The following is a 23,116-nucleotide window of genomic DNA, read 5'->3' as shown; positions in this document are numbered from 1 at the left end:
AACTTAACATCACGTGCATTGTGATAAATTTCTGTTTTTATTTTTGGGGTTAGTGTAGCCTACTCTGTGCATACTAATATACACACAAATATGTCACACGAATAAAATATTGAACCTCTAAAAAAAGGGCACCCTTAAAATTTAGAGGGGATCCGCCCCAGGTATGAAAAGTGGTAAAATGCTTACTTACTCTGGAATCACAAACTGTTGTGTATGGTCACATGATCGGGGTTTAACAACTTTAATATGTCTACCCGGAGGACATCCAACTGATATCTTTGTTACCTGCGGTGAAATTATAGTAATGATATATAAATAAATGTTTACATTAATATTGTGATTAGAGTATACACAGATACAACAATTATTGGTAGTAAGTGTGTACTCAAAGTTATTACTTACCATTCCTAAAGGTTGAAATGGTTCTGTTTTCTGTGATCTGGCTTCTAAAACCATAATCCCCTGAGCATTAGATTTGTTATCAACGCGAGTCAAATCTGTATTTGCAACTACCTTAACAACCTAATTAAAAAACAATCATAAATTCCCTAAATTCTTACACACTGAAAACAATGCTTTCTCAAAAATATGATTTTAGTATTTTTTTTAATTTATATTTTAAGGCCTACCTTGGAAATCCCTTGGTTCCCTGGAAAAAATGTTATGTCATCTGTAACAGCCAACGATGCTAGATGAGAATTACTAACTCCTATCTGTAGCCAAAATGTGTTAAGCAAAGTCAGAACACAAACTCAACACAAAGATTTTGTTCATCCAACAATGCTAGATGAGAATTTACTTAATAATAATAATTGTCTTTTCTATAGCCCTAAACCAAATTAATTTTCTCTAAAGAACTAAGAACACAAGGTTTGAACTAGGTAGAAATTACGTCATTTCATATGCTATGCGAAAGAGATGGGTTTTCAGCAACTGTTTGAATATGTCAATAGAGTTAGCATTTTATCTAGAGCAAAAAAATAAAGTCGGAGCATCCTCATTTTAATACATTTTGAACTAATGAACATACTTGCCTGGATTTCATCTGCTTCTTGTACTGAATGAATTAAGTTCACTTTTAATTCAATTTCATCATTAAGGTCAAGATGTACAACCTCTGGATTGAACACCGATTCATATCTTACAAACTTGAATAAATTTAAATTTATTTATTATTTCCAATTTCCATATACAATACATAGAAAAACAAAACAAATATAAAAGGCAAGGAAAGACCAAACAGGTATACATTCAATACATCAATAATTACATTATATATAATAGTATACAAATGTATTTATTTTTTGAAAAAACACTTACTGGGTACAGATTTGGGTATAAAACTGATTCTACCTCCGTCAACAATGGATAGGGTTGTCTTAAAATGTCACCATCACTAAAAAACATCGCCAAAACATAATGAAAAACTGAAGTTAAGTGTTACGTAAATGTTCCTAAAATACAATTGGTAATACTGCTTATAGGAAGTTCACTAAAAACCTATAATATTAATTAAGAGTCAAATGGCTGAGTGGTTACGGCAGGGGCAACGTTTACTGTACCTAAAGAGTCAACAACATCGGCAAGGGTTCAAGGCCGACTCACCAGTTTTGGTGGTGGAACAAGTCTTATCGGATAAGGACTATAAAACGTAGGTCCAGTGTACACAGTTATAACCTGTGTGCACTTTTAAAGAACCCAGTTCATTATTCGACAAGAGTAGGGGTTTACCCCGGTGAACTGGTTCACAAAATAGCCCATGTATCAAGAGGAATACCAACTATCTGATAGGACAGTGATTAATTTACTATTGGTAATCTTTGGCCACATTGCCTAAAGACATAAAATAGAAAATAGAATAAAGTAGATGTATTCTTACCACACTGTAATAATATAAAATCGACTAAGAACATCAAAATATAGGCTTGTTGATATATCTTGTGAATGATATAAAGGATTCAACTAATTGAAACAAATAACAACCAATTATGTATATAAACAGTGAAATAAACTAATAGTTAATAATTGATCTAAAAAAATAGATTTTTTTAAACACCTGCCTGAATAAATGTGTGTGAATATAATTTACTGTAGTACAGTTGGTTGTTATCGCTCAACAAAACAATATCATTATTTCTACTGACTAAAACTTGTTGAATGGATCCATCATGAAGGTTTAAGTCCATCATACCATTTGATTTACCTGTAAAGTAGTCAGTTGTTTAAATGTTTACCTTGATGTAATATTATTATTATATTATGACCTAGTAACAATAATATAGACACTCAAAAATTATTTCTTACCCATATCAAAGCTGTAGTAAACATGCATTGTATCCCAAAAGATTACATTTATGCCGCTTGATGAAAATATTTCCAGCTCAACATTTCCTTAAATAAATGACATTAATAGTCATGTTTATACTACCATAGAATAAGGTACATACCTGGTACATTGCACAAAATTGCCGTGAATCATAATAAATAAACATAATTATACTACTACATATACTAGGCCTACTTCGCATATACCTGTAAATATACCATGGATAGATACAGCAAAGTATGTCCATGATTTTTCCTTCAAATCATAAACCACAAATACTGATGATTTAATGTCATTCTTTAATGTTAATAACATCAATAACTGCTTCTGACCAAATGCGAACTTTGAATTTTCAATAGTCATCTAAAAGCAAGAAAATATATAGAATTAATTCCTTATTATTGAATTTTATATTATTATATTTTATTGAATTATATTAATAATATATAGTTATGTTACTGCTTACCCTATAGTTGTAATCAAATCCTAGATCAGTGGCGAGAGGCAGTGTAAGTTGTTCAAATTGTAGATTCTTCATTATTCTTACAAAGATTGATTCATTTGTCCAAGCTGCAACTATGTCTTCTTCCTATAAATAATATAATTTTAGTGCATATTGGTCAATTAATTCCACCACCATGAATTTAAATGTTAAATAAATTTTGAATGTGAATTACTGTATTAGCTAATAAATGTGAAAGAAATGTATGTGAAAGAAAAATGTATACAGCTTACTGGATATAAAGGAGAGTTTAAGCAATTTTGTTGCACTGCAATTCCAAGGATCTTTCCCAAATTGTAAACTAGAAAATAACAAATAATATGAAGTAAGAAATAACAATAATAATAATATACAGGATGTTTTTTTGTTGTTCTTTCAACATTTATTTAGAAACAGTTAAAGAATAAGAGAATCATACATTTACAATAATGGTAGCAATAAACAAGAACTGTTTCAGGAAAAAGAAGTAAAAGCACTTGTCTAGTACCTTGATTTTCAACTATGTTATAAATGTTCAAGATTACACCATCATTCATCAATAACCAAAGAGAATTTGAAGAAAATGCAACGCTTCTCACAACGTATGCATCCTATAAATATAATGTGTATATATTACTGTTAAAATATTTTACCCCAAAAAATACATGTTGAGGAATCATCAAACACTCACTCAAACCAGTTACTTAGATCATGGAGGTATGAAATTAGGTTTACACCTCCATGAGGACCCCAGCTTAAAGGGTTATCCTTTGCTATACCATAACAGTTATCATTATTTATTCTCAAAAAATTTCATCTGGTTTCAAATATATATTAAATAAATCAATGTTAACTTTTTGGTTAAACCAGTTGACAAGTACTTACTTGCTACGAACTATGACGAATGACAGAACATCATGTCAACGTCATTTGCGTGATCAAGGCTACTGAAAGTAGCTGAAACGTAGCAAGTAAGTACTTGTCAACTGGTTTAACCAAAAAGTTAACATTGATTTATTTAATATCATTATTTAGTTTCTGTATGATTTTGTTAATTTCAAATCACAATGTAGTGTATTGTGGATATTATGAATAGCAATAAATATTACAAACATGCTTAAAGACCCCTTCCCTGCAAATTTGGACGTTTTTTGGAAAATAATACATATATATCACTTTAAAAACATTAAACCATGTCATTCCTTGTCTTAAATGTACGTTTTATGGTAAATTATGATAAAAAGTGAGAAACAATGCACTACCTAAGTAGCTCGCGGCGATCGACCTCTCGTGGACGGTCTTAGGCCTAGCCTAGCTAGGCTTAGTTTTGTAGGGCTAGCTGGTAAACATCGGTAACGTACGAACATCGTACGCTAGCTATATACCTAGCCTGACGTTGTATAGTTGCTGCATTAATTGTCTTTCTATTTTTGCCAGACTCCGTTGATACAAATTGGGGAAAAACCGGTATTTTCGCTGAAAAGTTAGGAGTCTTCCATTTGTTTTGGCCTCACGATCGATCGAAAAGTAGGCAAATTACAGGTGAAAAACAAAAATATCAATCCGCGCGCAATGCATTTTGGGATTTATAGCGGGCCGCTATAATTATTAGAATCGACTTATTTTTCACATTTTTAACCGTTTAAAGACGAAAAAAGTTATCGCAATAGGACCATATAGTATTATTTTTACATTAAATATAGTTTGTGATCTTAAATTAGATCTAAAAAACGTAGGGAAGGGGGCTTTAAATATACTTACCAATGGGAAATTTACTGTGATGTTCTGTATGGTTAAGAATCCAGTATTTGTCAAGAAAACATCTCCACTTTAAAATATACAATAAGCATTTATGTGTTATACTAGGTAAAGATAGTAGCAAACATGCAACTTTAATTTTATTCCTTGAAAAATTTCATCTGGTTTCAAATTAATATTGCATAAAAAAAACAGTTAATAACTTACTCTGTCATTATTACTGCCAGATGTGGCGAGCAAATACTAGCAATTAGTTTTGGTGCCGTGGATGAGTTTGATACTAGATTTACTGGTCCATCGACTGAAACGCTGCCAAATTCTGGTTGAGTAATTAGTACCCACTTGGTATCTCTAAACAAAATGTATATATCTATAGATCAGATACATCCATGTTTCTGTTTATGAATCAGGCAAATTACTGAAAAAATGGCAATGCTGTGGGTATCAGTTATTGGATATCAATGGAGATACAAATAAAATAAGCACTGAAAAAATGACAATGCTGTGGGTATCAGTGGCCGGATCGCAATGGACATACAAATAAAATAAGCAAAAAACTAAATCAAAACTATAAAGTAAAATAGCCAGAAAGAAATTGCAAAGTTTTTGCATATCACTGTTCCTTCCTCAGTGCAAGTGAGCATGTTTCTCTTAACACTGTTCCTTCCTCAGTGCAAGTGAGCATGTTTCTCTTAACACTGTTCCTTCCTCAGTTCAAGTGAGCATGTTTTTCTTTATGATTACAAACCTGACAAAGCAGCTGTCTTGTGAAATATGTGAATATCCTACTATGGTTACATACGTCCAATATGCAATCGGTATTTCCAAGGGTATTTCCCAGCAACTATATAACAATATTTTTAAATAATTAAAACATTTTTAATGTGAATTTATATTTAACGCATATTGAGAATATAAAAAGTGGAAAAAGGCAAACTCTAGTCTTTTCGGATAAGAACTTTGAACATTGATTAATATCAACCTACCTACAATTCTGATTGAAATTTAGTGTAGTAAAAACATTTTCTCTTGTTTGTTCGTGAAAAATCTGCAGTTGTGGTTCTTGTCGCTTCAAGTGAAAAAGCTCAGATAGTATTCTTGAACCCTAAATAAAAAAAAGTTACATATTTTAACATTCCAAATTTCTCATTTGCTCTAGAAGTTTTTTCTTTTTTTTTTAAATTGACACACTTATGTAGCCATGGATTATTGATGAATCCATGATGTAACTCATATCATCCAAAAATGCTTGAAAACATGCAAAACCATGAATAAAAAATGTTTACAAACCTGGGATGGTTCTTTAGCAAAGCCTTTTAATTCTTCAGTATCAACATTGTTTTTAGTATTTATTATCCAAACATTTATGGTCACAACTTCATCTGTAGAACTAATAAAACTTGATAGTGTTTCAAATTATATGAAAATAAATGGCAAAAATTAAGCTCATAATTATAATACTGAACTACATTACTGTATTATATTAGAGTACTGTATGTTTGTTTTTTATTCAATAAAGTTGAGAAGCATACCTGTTCAGTTTAGGTGACACGTACCATTGGTAACAGAATGGGTCATCTTCAACTTTTAATACTTTGGTACAATTGTTGTAATTGTCTTGGTTCTATAAATAAATATCTCAATATCTAACTACAATAGAGGAATTAGAAGAAGAATGTTTATGATGTGGATATAGGCCTACTGTGCTGTACCAATTTGAAACTCCAGACAATACTAACTAAATTATCAATTGATAAAACTACCAATGAGTTTTGGTGGTTTTTTCAAAAAACATTTTGTCTTACCTGTTCTATCTCAAGAACTGTTATTGAATAAAACCCTGGTTTTGTGCAATAGATAGAAGTCTGTTTGGCACTAAAAGAGATTATAAAGTGTAACACTATGTTTCCATTTACCACATATTGTGTATGGAAACTTACTTCTGACAACCATGAGGTGATATTGATTCTACATTTTGTCCTTTATTAGAATATTGTCAAAGATAAATCTGTGATCAAACAAAATATAACAGAACAACAAAAAAGATTAAAGACTGACCAATCAGACAAGCAAGGTACCTTTGCTTGTTATAATACAATATTATCATATTGATGATTAACTACCACATCTATTTTAGATAACATTAATTTTAACCTGAAATCTTCAACTTGACAGATCTGTGGTATGATCCATTTAATTTCATCAGCAGTTCCCAAGTACTCCACCATAAACTAAACATTTAACCAAATCAGATTAACTAATTAGTAACATTAGAGATGTATTGTCCCCCTGAAAAAGTTGTTCTTAAAACATTTTTTGTTGAATATGCCATTTTAATGTCACCTAATAGTTATCTTTTGACCAAAAATTGAATCGAAAAGGAAAATATATTTACCTAAAAAACTGTAATTTAAATCAAAACATAGTTAAATTGGCTGCCAGCCAATGGATTTTTGGTTAGATTTAACCATTTATTTTGTCGTTTTATAAGTGAAAACATTTTTTCCATTTTTTTTTTACAGAAGTGATTAACTTTATTAAAGTTAAACTACAAAATAATGTATTACAAGTCTGATTTTATTAATATTTATTTTAGGAGAGGGGGAGTGGGGAGGGGGTTTACCTCTAAAAAAATAAAAATGTTAAAAACAGACTGTAAATAGGCCATTTTGCAGTTTTAATGTAGTTATTCACTTCCATTGGAAAAATAAACAAATATAATGATTTAACTTCTAAAAAGTCAAAATAAACAGTTAAATTTAACTAAAACCTATATTGTCTGACAAAAAAATTAGACTATTTTTTGCTTTAAATTACAGTTTTTTCAGGTAAATAATTTGTTTACTGATCAAATTTGTCAAGGTAAATAACAATCATGTGACATTAAAATGGCATATTCAACAACAAAAATTAAAACAATTTTGTTTTTCAGGTGGACAATATATCTTTAATTTAAATTTTTTTTAATTATGTAAATTAACTAATTAGACCTAATAAATATTTAAATTGAAAAAGAAAAAGAGTACCTTGTTCGATGTTGATAGAGTGACCAAATCAAGATATTCATTTGGAGTTACTCTACGAAATAGAAGAAAACATTAAAATAGTAGTATACAACACATTTGATCTAAAAATTATATTGTTGTTTGATCACAAAAGGTGAGTTTTTGTACATTAATAAATAATTACAAAATCATGGTAGATATTTCATTTTTAATTGTTGTTTTTTATTAGAGGGTCTAGCCTAGGCCTAACTAACATTTGGGACTTTTTTTAGATTAGGCCAGCTAATTCAATGAATTTAAAAATCATACCTCCATAGGCACGACAGAAGAGCAGGAGTTTCAGCTGTGCATGAATACAAAAGGCTAAACACTAGTAACAAAATCATCTTCTCAGTTGTTGAACCTGGTGATTAAAAAACATTCAAAAGGCCTAGGGCCTAGGCTAGATTAGATGATTAGGCCTAGGCCTCCAGCTAGGCCTACTTCTAGACTAGGCCTGGTTATTTTCTAAAGTTTCTTTGTATGTTTAAGCTAGGCCGAGAAGAAGGACAACCAGTAGGCCTAGTTAGATACTCGATCTAGGCCTTACTAGTTCCTACACAAGTACTAGGACTAGCCTACGCCTAGGCTAGCTAGCTAGGTCGTACGTAGGCACGCCTAGATAGATAGGCCCTAGAAGTAGGCATCATAAATTCTTTTATTATACGATTAATTACAGAAATTAAGATAGAAGCCTCTAAGTCTAATAACTAGCCTAGAGAGGATTATTACTACTACTACTATAGGCCTTGCCTAGATAAGCCAGGACCTGCCAGTCTAATAACTAGCCTATACTATCTAGGGCCTATGCCTACTAACTGCACACTAGCTATACTACTAGGCTGCCTCTTGCTGCTCAGAGAGCTACGTACAACTGACCGGCTAGGCTCCCCATGCAGGCCTCTTATTTCAAGCCGCACGCACACGTCACACACAAGGGTACGGTTCAGCAGGCTAGCTGCTGTGTGCTGATTGGTGGAAAGTTTGATAAATTAGAAACATCATAAATAAATATCACGTCACACCAAACATTTCACCTTTATAAAAACCAGGCTGGTTGAACTACCGTTGGCCCACTTTTCAAGCTTTATTAATTTCAAATCGCTAGGGAACATGAGAAGGTTAAAAAATTGTTTAAAATAATATATACCTGATATATATAAATAAATGCTATAACCCTATTGAAATGAAAGATTGATGGTCTCTTTTTTCTCTTTTTCTGTTTTCATCAGCTGAGGAGGAGTTTTTTATCTGGTAAAACAGTCTTTTTTTTGTCCAAAAGTGGCATGCAAAACGTTGGTTATCAACTATTCCCTCAAAAACATGAAGAAAATAAGTTAATAAAAAAAATGCTTTGAATATGTCGTTTTGCAGTTTTAATAAAGTTCACTTTGATCAAATTAATTTGTCACGTGTAAAGACAAAATAAATTGTTAAATTCAACTTTTCAATTAGTTTTTATCCAATTTCTGGTCAAAGTGAATTGTGGCAATAATGGCATTCAATAAAACAAAATGTAAGTTTTATTTTTCAGGAGGACACTCTTTGAGTTCTTTGAGATTGACTCGAGGTAGGTGACATAAGATCACTGTCCATTTGAAGAAGCAAAATCGTTTGGGAATTTTAAAAAATCCATTTGTTTGTTATTGCAAATTAAACTCTTCCTTTTATAATCAGTGGCGTATCCAGGATTTTGAATTTGGGGGGGGGGGGGGGGGAATTGCCAATTTGCCGACAAAATTAGTGTCATTACCTGTACATACACCTGATCAATATATGTTCTTGGATTGCATAGACTAGTCATGTTGTCTTATAGGGATAACGTGCAAAATTAAAACCAAATTAAACATTATCTGTTAGTAGTTGTATTAATATTACAATAAAGAAAGAATTACGAAAATCTGACTTGTAGTTTTCGAAATATGAGGGTCTAAAACATCGCCGAAAATGATCGTTTTTAGCCACGAAAGAAAAAACAATTTGCGGCCTCAGTCAACAATTCTATTAACTACGCCATTTTTGGTTACATATAATTACGTTTTTTAGTAATTTATTTTATATATCACCATTGGAAATATCAATAAAACATGTTATTAAATGTTTATGAAATATATAAAGTTGTTTACTTAACGGAAATCGGACAAATTCATTGCTCTAACTTTGTGTTGTCTAGTAACGATCAGACGGTCATGTGACTTCATGGTATACGCGCGAGAAAAAACATTACGCTGCGCAGGTGATTCTCCAAAATTATTCAACCGTGAGAAATCCCAATCACGGGAAAGCTCAGGTTTGATTAGCTTACGATGACATTATATAAAAAAATGATGGTTTTGTAGTTGAGCCTCACGGAATATTCTGTTCCAAAAATGAAATACATGGATATTTTGTATGGTATGTGTGCTTTTTCGTTTAAAAAAAATTGAATAATAAAGGCCTCATATCGAGAAAAAACCGGTTTTTTGGCACTTATAATAAATATATATCTTAGAGAAAAAAGCACATTGCATGTAGAACTATATCATACAAATCCCAGGTCATGAGAGGCTCAACTGCAAAAACAAGGTTGAATAGGGCATGGAGGTCTATTTTATACCTCCATGAATAGTGTAAGGTCACCGGACCGTTCAAAGACTTTTGATTAAACAACCTAGCGCGTACGGCCGTACATGCTAGATGATAAGATATTTTAACCACAGTTTTTACGTGTTTGGTTAGATGTAATGAAAATAAAAAATAGTTGATCTGAAGGGAATAATATGATATGTAAATAAACAAACACTCAAAAGAATTATGTTTACAATTTAATATTGTCAGAATAATAGTTTATTCTTATTTGCCTAACTCTATTTTTTCCCCGGCACCTTTGTTTGCCGACGGACGCCAAATCAGTGCCCCCCCCCCCCCCCCCCCCCCCACTGGATACGCCACTGTTTATAATACACTGAGCTAGTACCGGCAGCCAAGCGCATTTCGATCAAGCGAACAAGGTACCAATATCCGATACGTAACACAATATATCAATATATGGACGTCTGCCGGGGTCCCCCTGCTGGGTGTGCCCCCTGGGGCACCAAATAAGGGTCAGAAAAATGGGCTAGATCATGTTTTGGAGATACCACATAAAAGCAACTTAGAATTAACAAACATACTCTACTAAGTATAAAAAGTGCATTGCCAGACAAATTATCCACTGTATTAGCCCCGCCAGACACGCCCAAAAGGGTCATTAAATTTGGGCTAGATCATGTTTTGGAGATACCAAATAAAATCAACTTAGAATTAACAAACATACTCTACTAAGTATAAAAAGTACATTGCCAGACAAATTATCTGCCGTATATGTCCTGCCAGACACCCCCGAAAGTTTCCCCCTGTTACACTGTAATATAATTGGGCCAAAATAAATATGGAAAGTACCACAAGAAACCAAGTTTAAATGACTAGGTACATTTAACAGAGTACAGAATGACCCCTGCCAGACAAATTATCCACTGTATTAGCCCCGCCAGACACGCCCTAAGGGGTCCTAAATTTGGGCTAGATCATGTTTTGGAGATACCAAATAAAATTAACTTAGAATTAACAAACACACTCTACTAACTATAAAAAGTGCATTGCCAGACAAATTATCCGCCGTATATGTCCCGCCAGACACCCCCGAAAGTTTCCCCTGTTACACTGTAATATAATTGGGCAAAAATAAATATGGAAAATACCACATAAAACTAAGTTTAAATGACTAGGTACATTTAACAGAGTACATAATGACCCCTGCCAGACAAATTATCCACTGTATTAGTCCCGCCAGACACGCCCTGGGGGTCACTAAATTTGGGCTAGATAATGTTTTGGAGATACCAAATAAAATCAACTTAGAATTAACAAACATACTCTACTAAGTATAAAAAGTGCATTGCCAGACAAATTATCCGCAGTATATGTCCTGCCAGACACCCCCAAAAGTTTCCCCCTGTTAACATCGTGATATAATTGGGCAAAAATAAATATAGAAAGTACCACATGAAACCAAGTTTAAATGACTAGGTACATTTAACAGAGAACAGAATGACCCCTGCCAGACAAATTATCCACTGTATTAGCCCCGCCAAACACACCCAAAGGGGTCCTAAATTTGGGCTAGATCAGGTAACGGAGATACCAACAAACAAACACACTCTATTCAACACACTAGTATTTAGCCAAATTATTTGCATGATCTGCACGAGGCCTTCATAACACCCCCTCCCTACATCCATAACAAAGGGGTCCCCAGATTTTGGCTAGATCAAACATTGGATACAACATAAAATCATCTTAAAATTAACAAACAAAGTATAAAAAGTATTTTGCTCGACACATACCCACTGTATGACCTGTCATAGGCCTGTACAGTATTCACAAAATGTTTTCCCCGTGAACATTGTGATAAATTGGGCTAAAATACAGTACATGAACCATGTTTAAAATGAAATGATTACGGTAGGTACCTATACATTCACAAAGCAAGCAATAACGCAATGACTCTGTCAAATGTTAATATGCGTACGGTAAGGCCGGCCAGCGGCAGATCGTAGGATGATAATTATACATAATAAATCAAAATACATTCATTCAAGATTGGACTGGATTAAAAGTTTCTTTCATTATAAATAAAAGTAAATTATTTTGGAAATTGAGGGCCATAGATTTTACATGAGTGAGTAAAGTCGCTATTAAAATGTCTTCATGATTATTGATATTAATGTCAATTCTCTGTTTCACTTTCTGAATCACTGAATCATCACTCCAAGCAATTTCGAAAGATGAATCGTCATCATCATCGTCATACTCAGCAGCAACATCTGGCTGGACACTCTGGACATTCACTGTAACATCTTCCTCTTCGTGAAAAAGAGAATCTGGCATTGCATGTCCAAAATACCAGTCAGGAATATAGCATCCGTTGCTTTCCTTCCATCCGTAATTGAGAGGATCCAAGCCATGTCCTGGATGTGCAGAGTCGGCATTTCCCCACAGAATGCTGATAAAATGTGCCCTTTGCAATTTGTTATGTAAGGTGTTTGCACAAAAGGCGGTAGAAGTGCACAGTCCACTCCACGTTGGACATTGGGTTCTCCCAAAACAAATTAAGATAATATAGATGATGATTAGTTGTGTTAAATTCATTTTAAATCTTGTTCATCACTGGTAATAATATTTTTAATTAATGCTACTTTGTGTTAATCATCTACAGACAAGAACACTTATAATGAAATACAGTATTGTAGTTTAGGTTGCTGTTATGGATTCATTATTTTCCTTTTTATGAAATGTGATGATATAGTACCTGATCCATTCTCCCCGTCATCTGACACAGTTTTATGAACCTGTCATCATTGACATCTTTGACATCACCCTTTAAGCCATACATGGAACAGACAAACTCTTCTGCTATTCTCTGGTCTGGTTCATCGTCAGAAGCCAGTCTACTGAAGAATTCAATCAATGTTCCTTCTGTGGACCACCAAAACACGGTACACAACACATGCACTATCGAGGCATTTTCGGAGTACCGCATTACCAAATGTTCATTTTATTTGAAGGTTTTTCGATCAAAGTTTATTATTAGTTCGTCGAAAAAGATCCGTACAGTATTTAGGAAGGATTTATTTAAATTTACATTATGTAATATTTGTTATTAAGTGTGATGAAAACAGTTTCTCTAGTCTATTAAACAGTGTGTAAGCATCTATTTTTTCAAAAAATTTCGGAGCAAAACCCTCCCCCGCTCGGTGTTACGCACCTCGTTTGCCACTTTCGTGGCCACCCCCCTGTCAGATCCTAGATCCGCCACTGACAGTATCAATTAACACAGTGTATAATGTTCCTATCAAACCTTAATATAAAAGTATAGTATACTCCTTTTTTAAGTTATCCTACAGTATTTCAAATTAATTACGCTCTCTCGGGATCAATGACAACCACAGTGAAGTGCCAGTACCGATATAAGCCTATATCGAATTATTTTATCCCAGGCTTTACTCACCTAAATTATACTGTGCGGTTATTGGCTAGAATTAAACCAGGCCGTCTGTAGACGAAACACAAACTCAGCTCAGGTTCTACAGTTAGTATAATGTTTAGTTTGATTACAAATACTTACGTATTGTCATCAAGATACCCCTACTTCTTTGATCTTGACGCCGCATATTTATTAGTTATCCGCTTGGTATACCAAGCGGATAACTCCTTGTAATTGTATGAGATCAATATTTTTGGTTATCCGCAACTTAGTTGCGGATAACCCATGTGATTGTAAATATCTTTTTTTTCATCTTCTTCTTTAGTTATCCGCATTCAGCGGATAACTCCTTGGAACTGTCCTGTTTCATCTTTTTTTTTTCTGTATTCTTCTTTCTTTCCGTCATTTTTGTGCAGAGCGTATCTCTAAAACGTGTACAGTTAACGTTTCATAACTTTGTCAACATATGGGCATTCACGTGAAGTTGTGCACCTCTTATTGTGAATGACGTCAGAGTTGCGCAACGTGACTTACGCGCGTTTTTACGTTTTTCGCGTATTTAACATAGATCGAAAACCATATAACAATTTCAAATGAAACTTAGCAAAAGTTTAATTTATATCATGCGCTAACTTTCTGTGGACAAAAAATGACATGTTTCACACGAAGTTACGCGCGCACGCGCGTTTAAAATTTCAAAATGCGATAAATCAATTACTAATCAACTTTCTACGCGTTTCATGTAATTTTAAGCATGTCAAAAATTCCCAGGCGCGCGCAATTTTTTTACGCATGCGTGCGCACGTAGCGCAAAAAAACTTTTTTTTTCGCGTGATTTATGTTTTTCCAGCCTTTTTCTAGTAATTTTACAAACTTTTAAACAATTTCGACTTAAAATCACGTCATACAGGCACGTAGAATTAGATAATTTTCGCGAGTTTTTGATGAAAAAGTTTAAAAATTCGTCAAAATTTGTCAAAATTATGCCTTTTTTTAAACAGTCGTAATTTCTAAACTGGACGGTCAACTTTTTGTGGATGACATATTCTTGAAGTTGATGAGTTGTAGATATCAGATCATGTAATAATATGGTTAACCGGACATTGTGACGTCATCGTATGGCCACGCGAATATAAAATTTAGGATTTTTGTATCTTTCGTCATAGCTCATCACATTTAATAGAGCGCATCTCTACTTATCCGTTTTCCATTTTCACCCCGATTTTGATATTGTCTAGGTCAATGAACTATCTTTAGCATGAGTTAAAAATATTTTAATTTTTATGACGTCATCATGCCTAAAAATTTAAGTTACGTGTGGCATTAATTTCATCTTTACAGTAAATTTCAATCTGTTATAGCTCGTAAGAATAAAATGTGATAATCACGATTAAACGTTTTCTTGAAGCTATTGGATTGTAGATACAAAATCATGTGAAAATTTTGCCAATCGGATGTGGTGACGTCATCATATGGCCAGTTAAATAAAAAAAGTCGTATTTTCATATTTTATGTCATAGTTCATTACATTTAAAAGAGCGCGCATTAATATTTCACCTATTCAAATTTCTTCTACACGTTAATATGTTGTTGCTGAGATAATTTCCTTCCAAAATTGCTACCTTCGCGTTTCATTTTAAAACCATCAACATGTTAAAAATTGCAATAAATAGCGGGTCCCGTAATTTCCCCTATTCTACACTGTATGTGATATGTATACAGATTACACTGTGTATACTATATATGAATCAAAATAATAGAATTCAGCAATAACAACATATCATAGTCTTCAGTTCAGGTCATAATTCCATAATCTTTTTCCGTGTGCAATATTCCAACGTATGGCGTGGACGTGGCGTCTGTCGTGCGGATAACTAACTCGTCAAAGTGACGAGTTTCATGTCTAGTTGTTATTCTTCTTTCTTTCCCGGATTTTTGTGCGTCGCATATCCCCTATTGCTTGTGAATATATCTTTTGTATAACTTTGTCATTATATGGACATTTACCTGAAGTTGTGCACCTCCATATTTTTAATGACGTTAGAGTCGCGCAGCGTAAGTTACGCGCAATTTTATGAATTTCAATGATTGGTCATAGATTATAAACCAAAAGTCATTTTGTATTGACACTTGGTAAAAATTTAAGTCATATCAAGGGCAAACTTTCTATGGATTAAAAATGACATGTTTCACAAGAAGTTACGCGCGCACGCGCATTTAAAATTTCAAAATGCGCAAAATTAATTTCTAATCAACTTTCTACGCTGATCATGACATTTTGAGCATGTCAAAAATTCCCACGCGCGCGAAAAAATTTACGCGTAAGGTGCGCACGGAGCATGAAAATCATGTGTTTTTTTCTTGAATTATGATTTTACAGCCTTTCTTAGTCATTTTAAAAAAGATTTACATCATTTCAAATTAAAATGACGTCATACGAACATGTTGATTTAGACCATTTGCGCGCGTTTTTGTTTAAAAAGTTACAAAATATTGTCAAAATAATGCCTATTTTGAATCTATTATAGCTCTTCAGGATCGAAGGTGACCCCCAATTTTTTTAACTTATTATGCAAGAAGATAAATTGTAGAAATGATTTCATGCAGAATTTTCACCTCTCGGATGTTATGACGTCATCGTATGGCCACACGCATGTAAAATATAGGATTTTTGTCTCTTTCGTTATTGCTCATCACATTCAACAGAGCGCATCTCGCTTATACGTATTCCATTTCCCCCGAGATTTTATTATTGTCTACGTCAATCAACTATCTTTCGCATGAGTTAAAAATATTTTAATTTTTATGACGTCATCATGTCTAAAAATGTAAATAACGTAGGGCACTTATTTTTATCATTACAGTAAATTTTAATCTGTTATAGCTCGTCAGAATAAAAAGTGATAATCATGATTAAAACGTTTTCTGGAAGCTATTGGATTTTAGTTACGAATTCATGTGAATATTTTGCCAATTAGATGTTGTGACGTCATCATATGGCCAGTTTAATTCAAAAAGTCATATTTTCATCTCTTGCGTAAAAGTTCATTGCATTTAAACGAGAGCGCATCTCACTTTTACGTGCCCAAAATTCTTCAAATTTGTATTAATGTAATTATTTAGATAATCAGCTTCTAAAATAGTTATGTTTATATGTCAATTTGATGACATCATCGTGTTAATAATTGGATTTAAAAGATGGGTCTCGTAATTTCGTCTATGCTACACTGTATAACATATACAGTGTATTCTGTAAATACTGTAATATGCTGTATGCTACAAAATAGGTACAATTCAGCACTGTAAACATATTTATTTCATGTCATAGGATGGCATAGTAATTGTCGAGGTTCATAGTTTAAAGTATCTGCATGTTGCATTTGCGCGGATAACCCGAACTCGTCAAAGTGACGAGTTCAAATCTAGTTGGTTATCCGCAACTTAGTTGCAGGATAACCCATGTGATTGTAAATATCTTTTTGGTTATCCGCACTTGGCGGATAACCCCTTGTTATTGTCAGGATCTTTTTTTTTTTTCTTTTTTTTTTTCTATCTTATTCTTCTTTCTTTCCACGAATTTTGTTAGCAGCGTATCTCTATCTTCTGGCCAACAAAAGATTGTATAACTTTGTCATAAGATTAACCTATAGCTGTAGATGTGCAGCCAAGCTTTTCGACGATTTCGGAGTTGCGCAGCGTAAGTTACGCGCGATTTTATGAATTTCAATGATTGATCATAGATTAAAAACCAAAAGTCATTTTGTATTGAAACTTGGTGAAAATTTAAGTCATATCAAGCGCAAACTTTCTATGGATTAAAAATGGCAGGTTGCGCAGAAAGTTACGCGCGCACGCGCGTTTAAAATTTCAAATTGCGAAAAATCTATTTCTAATCAACTTTCTACGCGTTTCATGTCATTTTGAGCATTTCAAAAATTCCCACGCGTGCGCAATATTTTACGCGCGCGTGCGCACGTAGGGCAAAAACATGTTTTTTTTTGCTTGATTTTTGTTTTTTCAGCCTTTTCTAGTAATTTTACGAACTTTCAAACAATTTCGACTTAAAATCACGTCATACGAGCACGTAGAATTGAACAATTTGCGCGCGTTTTTGATAAACATTTTCAAAAATTTGTCAAAATTATACCTTTTTTTAAACAGTCATAGATTCTAAACTACATGGTCAATTTTATTTTTTTTTACATATTCTGGAAGTAGATGAGTTGTAGATATAGAATCATGCATCCATTTGGCTAACCGGACATTGTGACGTTATCGTATGGCCACTCCAATATCAAATATATGATTTTTGTCTCTTTCGTCATAGCTCATCACATTTAATAGAGCGCATCTCTACTTATCCATATTCTATTTTCCTCAATTTTGTAATATTGTCTAGGTCAATCAATTATCTTTTACATGATTTACCATTTTTAAAATTGTGATGACGTCATCATGTTCTAAAGCGTCAATAACTTTGGTCACTTATTTGCACCACTGTATGTAGTACATAATAACAGTATATTATAGTGTATACTTTCTATACTTAGACGTGACACAAAATATACATTTGTGTGAATAATAATAACAATAACAATTTCTTGTCTTCTTTGCTCTGTGATTTGATCTGATCAATTATCTCAGTTACCAGTGAAACTTGCTCCAATAGATAAAACTAATATCACCACACCATAACTGTTAAAAATAATCTTTTATTTCAAACAAAATGAAGAAAACACACAAATATGTATAAAGTCTGTGTATTTATAAAAGCTTTCATTGGTTATTGCAAATTGCACAAAATTGTTAACATAATATAGTAGGCTGTTTATACTATACAGTAGTTCATGCACACGTTGGTGATCAGTAATTTTACTTAGTACATTATATACATGTTAATTTGTTAGTTGTGGATTTATTAAACACATATTTATTGACATATTTATAGAAGCTTCTTAATTATTAACTATAATTAAATATAATATAATTAATAATTGAATCATTTGCCGCGTTTAGACAATTGCTATGAAAGAGCAAATTCTGCATTACTGACTGCCAAATAATCCGGATCCCATTATGATTGAAGAGATGAAACCATTCCATTGAACACCTAAAAACCAAAACAAAGTAAATTGATTATTCTTGCAAGTGAGTAAATTATTACTAATTTCACGTGAAACTGAATAGATAGACAAAATAATATAAAAAACAAGTATACAGCTTTAAATTATGTATAGACCTAATGAAGTATTGGTGATCGTATAAAACAAAACGTATTTTCTTCTGTAAAATGTAACTTTTTATTTTTAACATTACTTGAATACCGGTAAATACTGAAAGACTATTATGTGCACAGATTGCAACATTGATATATTCAAATTCATAACAATCTTTATAATAATATAACTCACATAAAAAAAGATTAAAATGTGCTTATTCACCAGATATTGTTTCTCCTATACAGGAGAAACTTGATTTGTATCCAGTTCTATTTTCAATTTGAAAGAAGTTTTTTATCGTATTCTGTTGGATTATTTTCCTGTATATTATTATATATTAATATATTTTGACGTTCTTATATTTTATCACGCTTGCCCATGTAGTGATAGGCTTAATAGTATTTCATTTTTTTTTTTCAGTTTTTCTCCATTTCATAATGTAAGAATGTAATAAGCAAGTTGAATAAATAATACTGCAAGTTCAATTTCCATTCACATAAACATTATTCAAATAAATTTAAATAAATAATTCTGCAATTAAAATTTAATTTGAATGGCCTCATGATAGCTATAATAAATTGGAATTACTTCAGCCTGTACTGAATCAAGACCTTTGCTATAGACATGATCTATCAATGTATTGTTTTCAGTGGTGGAACATGTAACATGTTGTCGGTACTCATTATCTGACATTAAATTATTCACTCTGGAAGATTGTTTGAAAAGATTTTCATTAAAATCACCCATTACAACACATTTTGTACTCACTTTTTGTAACTCTTCCAAATATTTTGTCAAATTTTGACAGAATTGATTAATATCATAGCTTGGGGGTCGATAAATTACTGACACGGAAACTGAAATTGGACTTGTTATTAAAAATGAAACTGCTTCTATATCATAATTAGGTATGTTTAATCTGCTTGAAAACGTGTTTTTGGTATACACTGCAACGCCGCCATGAGCCTGATTTTTCATTTTGGAACTCAGATCATTTCTATTAGAATACGAATCATACCTTGCTTGATGATACAATTTATACGGGTCAATACTTACTTCAAAAACATCGTCATCTTTATTCAACCACGTTTCAGTTAGACATATGATACTAGAATTCATAAATAAATCATTGCACTGAAGATCAGCAAAATGTTGTTTAAGGCCTTGAATGTTATGTAACATTATTGAAAATTTAGAATCCGAATCATGACCTTGTTTTTCACATTGTACATATGAATCCATATTGTTTAAGCATTTCTTTATGTTTGAATCACAATAAATCAGATTAGGATCAAGATGTTCAATAGTAAGTCCAGATATTGAAGTAACACGACTGAGGGCTACGTATGCTTGTCCAGGTGCAAAGGTATTTTTAAGGCAAACTACTGCTTCATTCATTGTCAATCCTTGGACTTTATGAACTGTGCATGCATATGCTAATTTGAGAGGAAATTGTTTTCGACTATATTTATTCCCCATAGATTCTTTAAACATTTCAATTGCCTGAACACCGATGTCATTATTATCAAACTTTACTTTAATAGATACTGGTTTGGCGTTATTATTGGGTTTGACTATTTCATAAACATGTCCCATACATCCATTCGTTAAGCCTTTTTTAACATCTACATTTTTAATCAACATCACTCTGGCATTAAGTGCAATCCACAAATAATTTAGTAAACTAGTTTGACGTGAATTCCGAGGTTTGTCACAAATTTTGCTCTGTTTCTTGGCGTTTACTACACTATCTTCTGCTTCAATGCATACAATGTCTGTACAGATTTTGTGCAACATTTTTTTATTCCATTCATCAACTTGTTTGTTGCGTGGGTAAATATGAACAGCATCTTCACATTCTTCACCTGTTTCACGTGATTTTAAAACAAATAAATCGTTATCAGACAAACAATCATGTTTTTCTTTTGTACGCAATTTGTTTAACAATAAAGCAAATTCTTTATCTTCTTTTTGCCTCATGATTTGGTCTAACTGTACTTGCTTAAACTTATCTATCCATAGTGAGCTTTCCAATGTGTCTTTATATAACGAACTGCCCATCACTGGGGGTAACTGATAAAAATCACCAACAGCAATTACTGAAATGTTACCAAATGGACTATCGTTGCGTACTTGTTTTACTTGCCTTAATCGTCCGTGGATATACCAAAGTAACCTTTGATTTACCATTGATATTTCATCTATAATAACAATTTGCAACTGACGCAACTGATTACGAAGTGCACTTATTTTTTCTTCTCCAAGTGGTTGATACGGAAGTGAAATATTAATCGGGATAGACAAAGCGCTATGAATTGTTTGACCTTTAATATTATATGCTGCAATTCCTGTAGGAGCTAATTTCAAAATTGACAAATCATCGGGATTTTCCATAATCTTTCCAAGAATACGTGTCGCTTCATTATAAATACAATTTACCAAATGACTTTTTCCTGTACCAGCGCCTCCAGTTATGAAAGTATAAAATGCTTCAGGTTTTTTACCATTAACTTTGTCTAAACACCATTGTCTTGTCTTATAAAATATATGTTGTTGTTTGAAACCGCCGCTAACGATAACTGTACATATCTGAGGTGATTTTTCTTTGTCATTGTCGGCCGCATTTCGTCATAATATTTGGCGGGCTAAAAATCTGACGCTATAAACAGTTACTATGCGCTAAACAAGTAGTCGTATCTTTTTGGTTATCCGCACTTGGCGGATTTTTATGGATTAAAAATGGCAGGTTGCGGGGAAAGTTACGCGCGCACGCGCGTTTAAAATTTTAAAATTTGAAAAATTAACTTCTAATTAATTTTCTACGCGTTTCATGTCATTTTGAGCATTTCAAAAATTCCCACACGCGCGCATTTATTTTACGCGCGCGTGCGCATACAGCGCAAAAATATAATTTTTTCTCGTGATTTATGTTTTTCCAGCATTTTCTAGTAATTTTACCAATTTTTTTCCAATTTCGCCTAAAAATTACGTCATACGAGCACGTGGAATTGGATAATTTGCGCGCGTTTTTGATGAAAAAGTTCAAAAATTCGTCAAAATTATGCCTTTTTTTAAACAGTCATAGATTCTAAACTAAAAGGTGAATTTTATTGTTTATTACATATTCTGAAAGTAGATGAGTTGCAGATATCGAATCATGCATCGATATGGCTAACCGGATATTGTGACGTCATCGTATGGCCACTCGAATATAAAATAGAGGATTTTTGTCTCTTTCGTCATAGCGCATCACATTTAATAGAGCGCATCTCCACTTATCCGTATTTCATTTTCCACCATTTCTTTATATTGTATAGGTCAATCAATTATCTTTCGCATGATTTACCATTTTTAAAATTGTGATGACGTCATCATGGTCAAAAGCGTCATTAACTTTGGTCACTTATTTTCACCTATTCTGAACTGTATGTAGTACGTATACAGTATATAGTGTATACTGTACATACTTTGACGTGACGCAAAATAGAGAGCGCACTAACATTTTTACAATGGCATAATCGTTTTTCTGCGCGCAATATTCTAACGTATGACGTGCACGTGGCTTTTGCGCTGCGGATAACCTAACTCGTCCGTAGTGACGAGTTCAAATCTAGTTTTTCATCATCTTTGTTCTTCTTTCTTTCCCGGAATTTTGTTGCACGCATATCTCTCACCCTTGTCAACATAAGATTGTATAACTTTGTCATAAGATTGATCTGTAGCTGTAGATGTGCAGGAAACTTCGTTATAAGACGTTAGAGTCGCGTAGCGTAAGTTACGCGCGATTTTATGAATTTCAATGTTTGGTCATAGATTATAAACCAAAAGTCATTTTGTATTGACACTTGGTGAAAATTTAAGTCATATCAAGGGCAAACTTTCTATGGATTAAAAATGACATGTTTCACAAGAAGTTACGCGCACACGCGCATTTAAAATTTAAAAATGCGCAAAATTAATTTCTAATCAACTTTCTACGCTGATCATGACATTTTAAACATGTCAAAAATTCCCACGCGCGCGAAAAAAATTACGCGTAAGGTGCGCACGGAGCATGAAAATCATGTGTTTTTTTCTTGAATTATGATTTTACAGCCTTTCTTAGTCATTTTAAAAAAGATTTACATCATTTCAAATTAAAATGACGTCATACGAACACGTTGATTTAGACCATTTGCGCGCGTTTTAGTTGCAAAAGTGACAACAAATTGTCAAAATTAAGCCTATTTTTAATCTATTATAGCTCCTCAGGATCATCCACGACCCCCAATTTTTTAAATTTAA

General features: G+C 32.9%; 1 protein-coding gene across 1 annotated transcript; it reads right to left on the bottom strand.

Moving 5' to 3' along the window:
* Positions 1-167: 167 nt before the first annotated feature.
* LOC144852378 (cation channel sperm-associated auxiliary subunit epsilon-like) lies at positions 168-7,981 on the bottom strand. The gene is made up of 22 exons (XM_078710166.1): positions 7,880-7,981; positions 7,592-7,643; positions 6,720-6,796; positions 6,371-6,440; positions 6,098-6,189; positions 5,856-5,955; positions 5,552-5,670; positions 5,314-5,409; positions 4,773-4,916; positions 4,569-4,635; positions 3,316-3,418; positions 3,062-3,129; positions 2,793-2,915; positions 2,533-2,689; positions 2,305-2,391; positions 2,061-2,203; positions 1,880-1,962; positions 1,321-1,396; positions 1,031-1,148; positions 630-709; positions 403-522; positions 168-285 (listed from the first exon to the last, which is right to left on the bottom strand). The coding sequence occupies exons 1-22, from the start codon at positions 7,954-7,956 to the stop codon at positions 187-189; spliced, it is 2,151 nt and encodes a 716-aa protein (XP_078566292.1). The 5' UTR covers positions 7,957-7,981; the 3' UTR covers positions 168-186.
* Between the last annotated feature and the right edge of the window lie 15,135 nt (positions 7,982-23,116).

Source organism: Antedon bifida, chromosome 9, assembly GCF_963402885.1.
Source record: "Antedon bifida chromosome 9, ecAntBifi1.1, whole genome shotgun sequence".
Classification (NCBI taxonomy): Eukaryota; Metazoa; Echinodermata; class Crinoidea; order Comatulida; family Antedonidae; genus Antedon; species Antedon bifida.
This window is presented reverse-complemented; position numbering and strand designations above follow the sequence as displayed.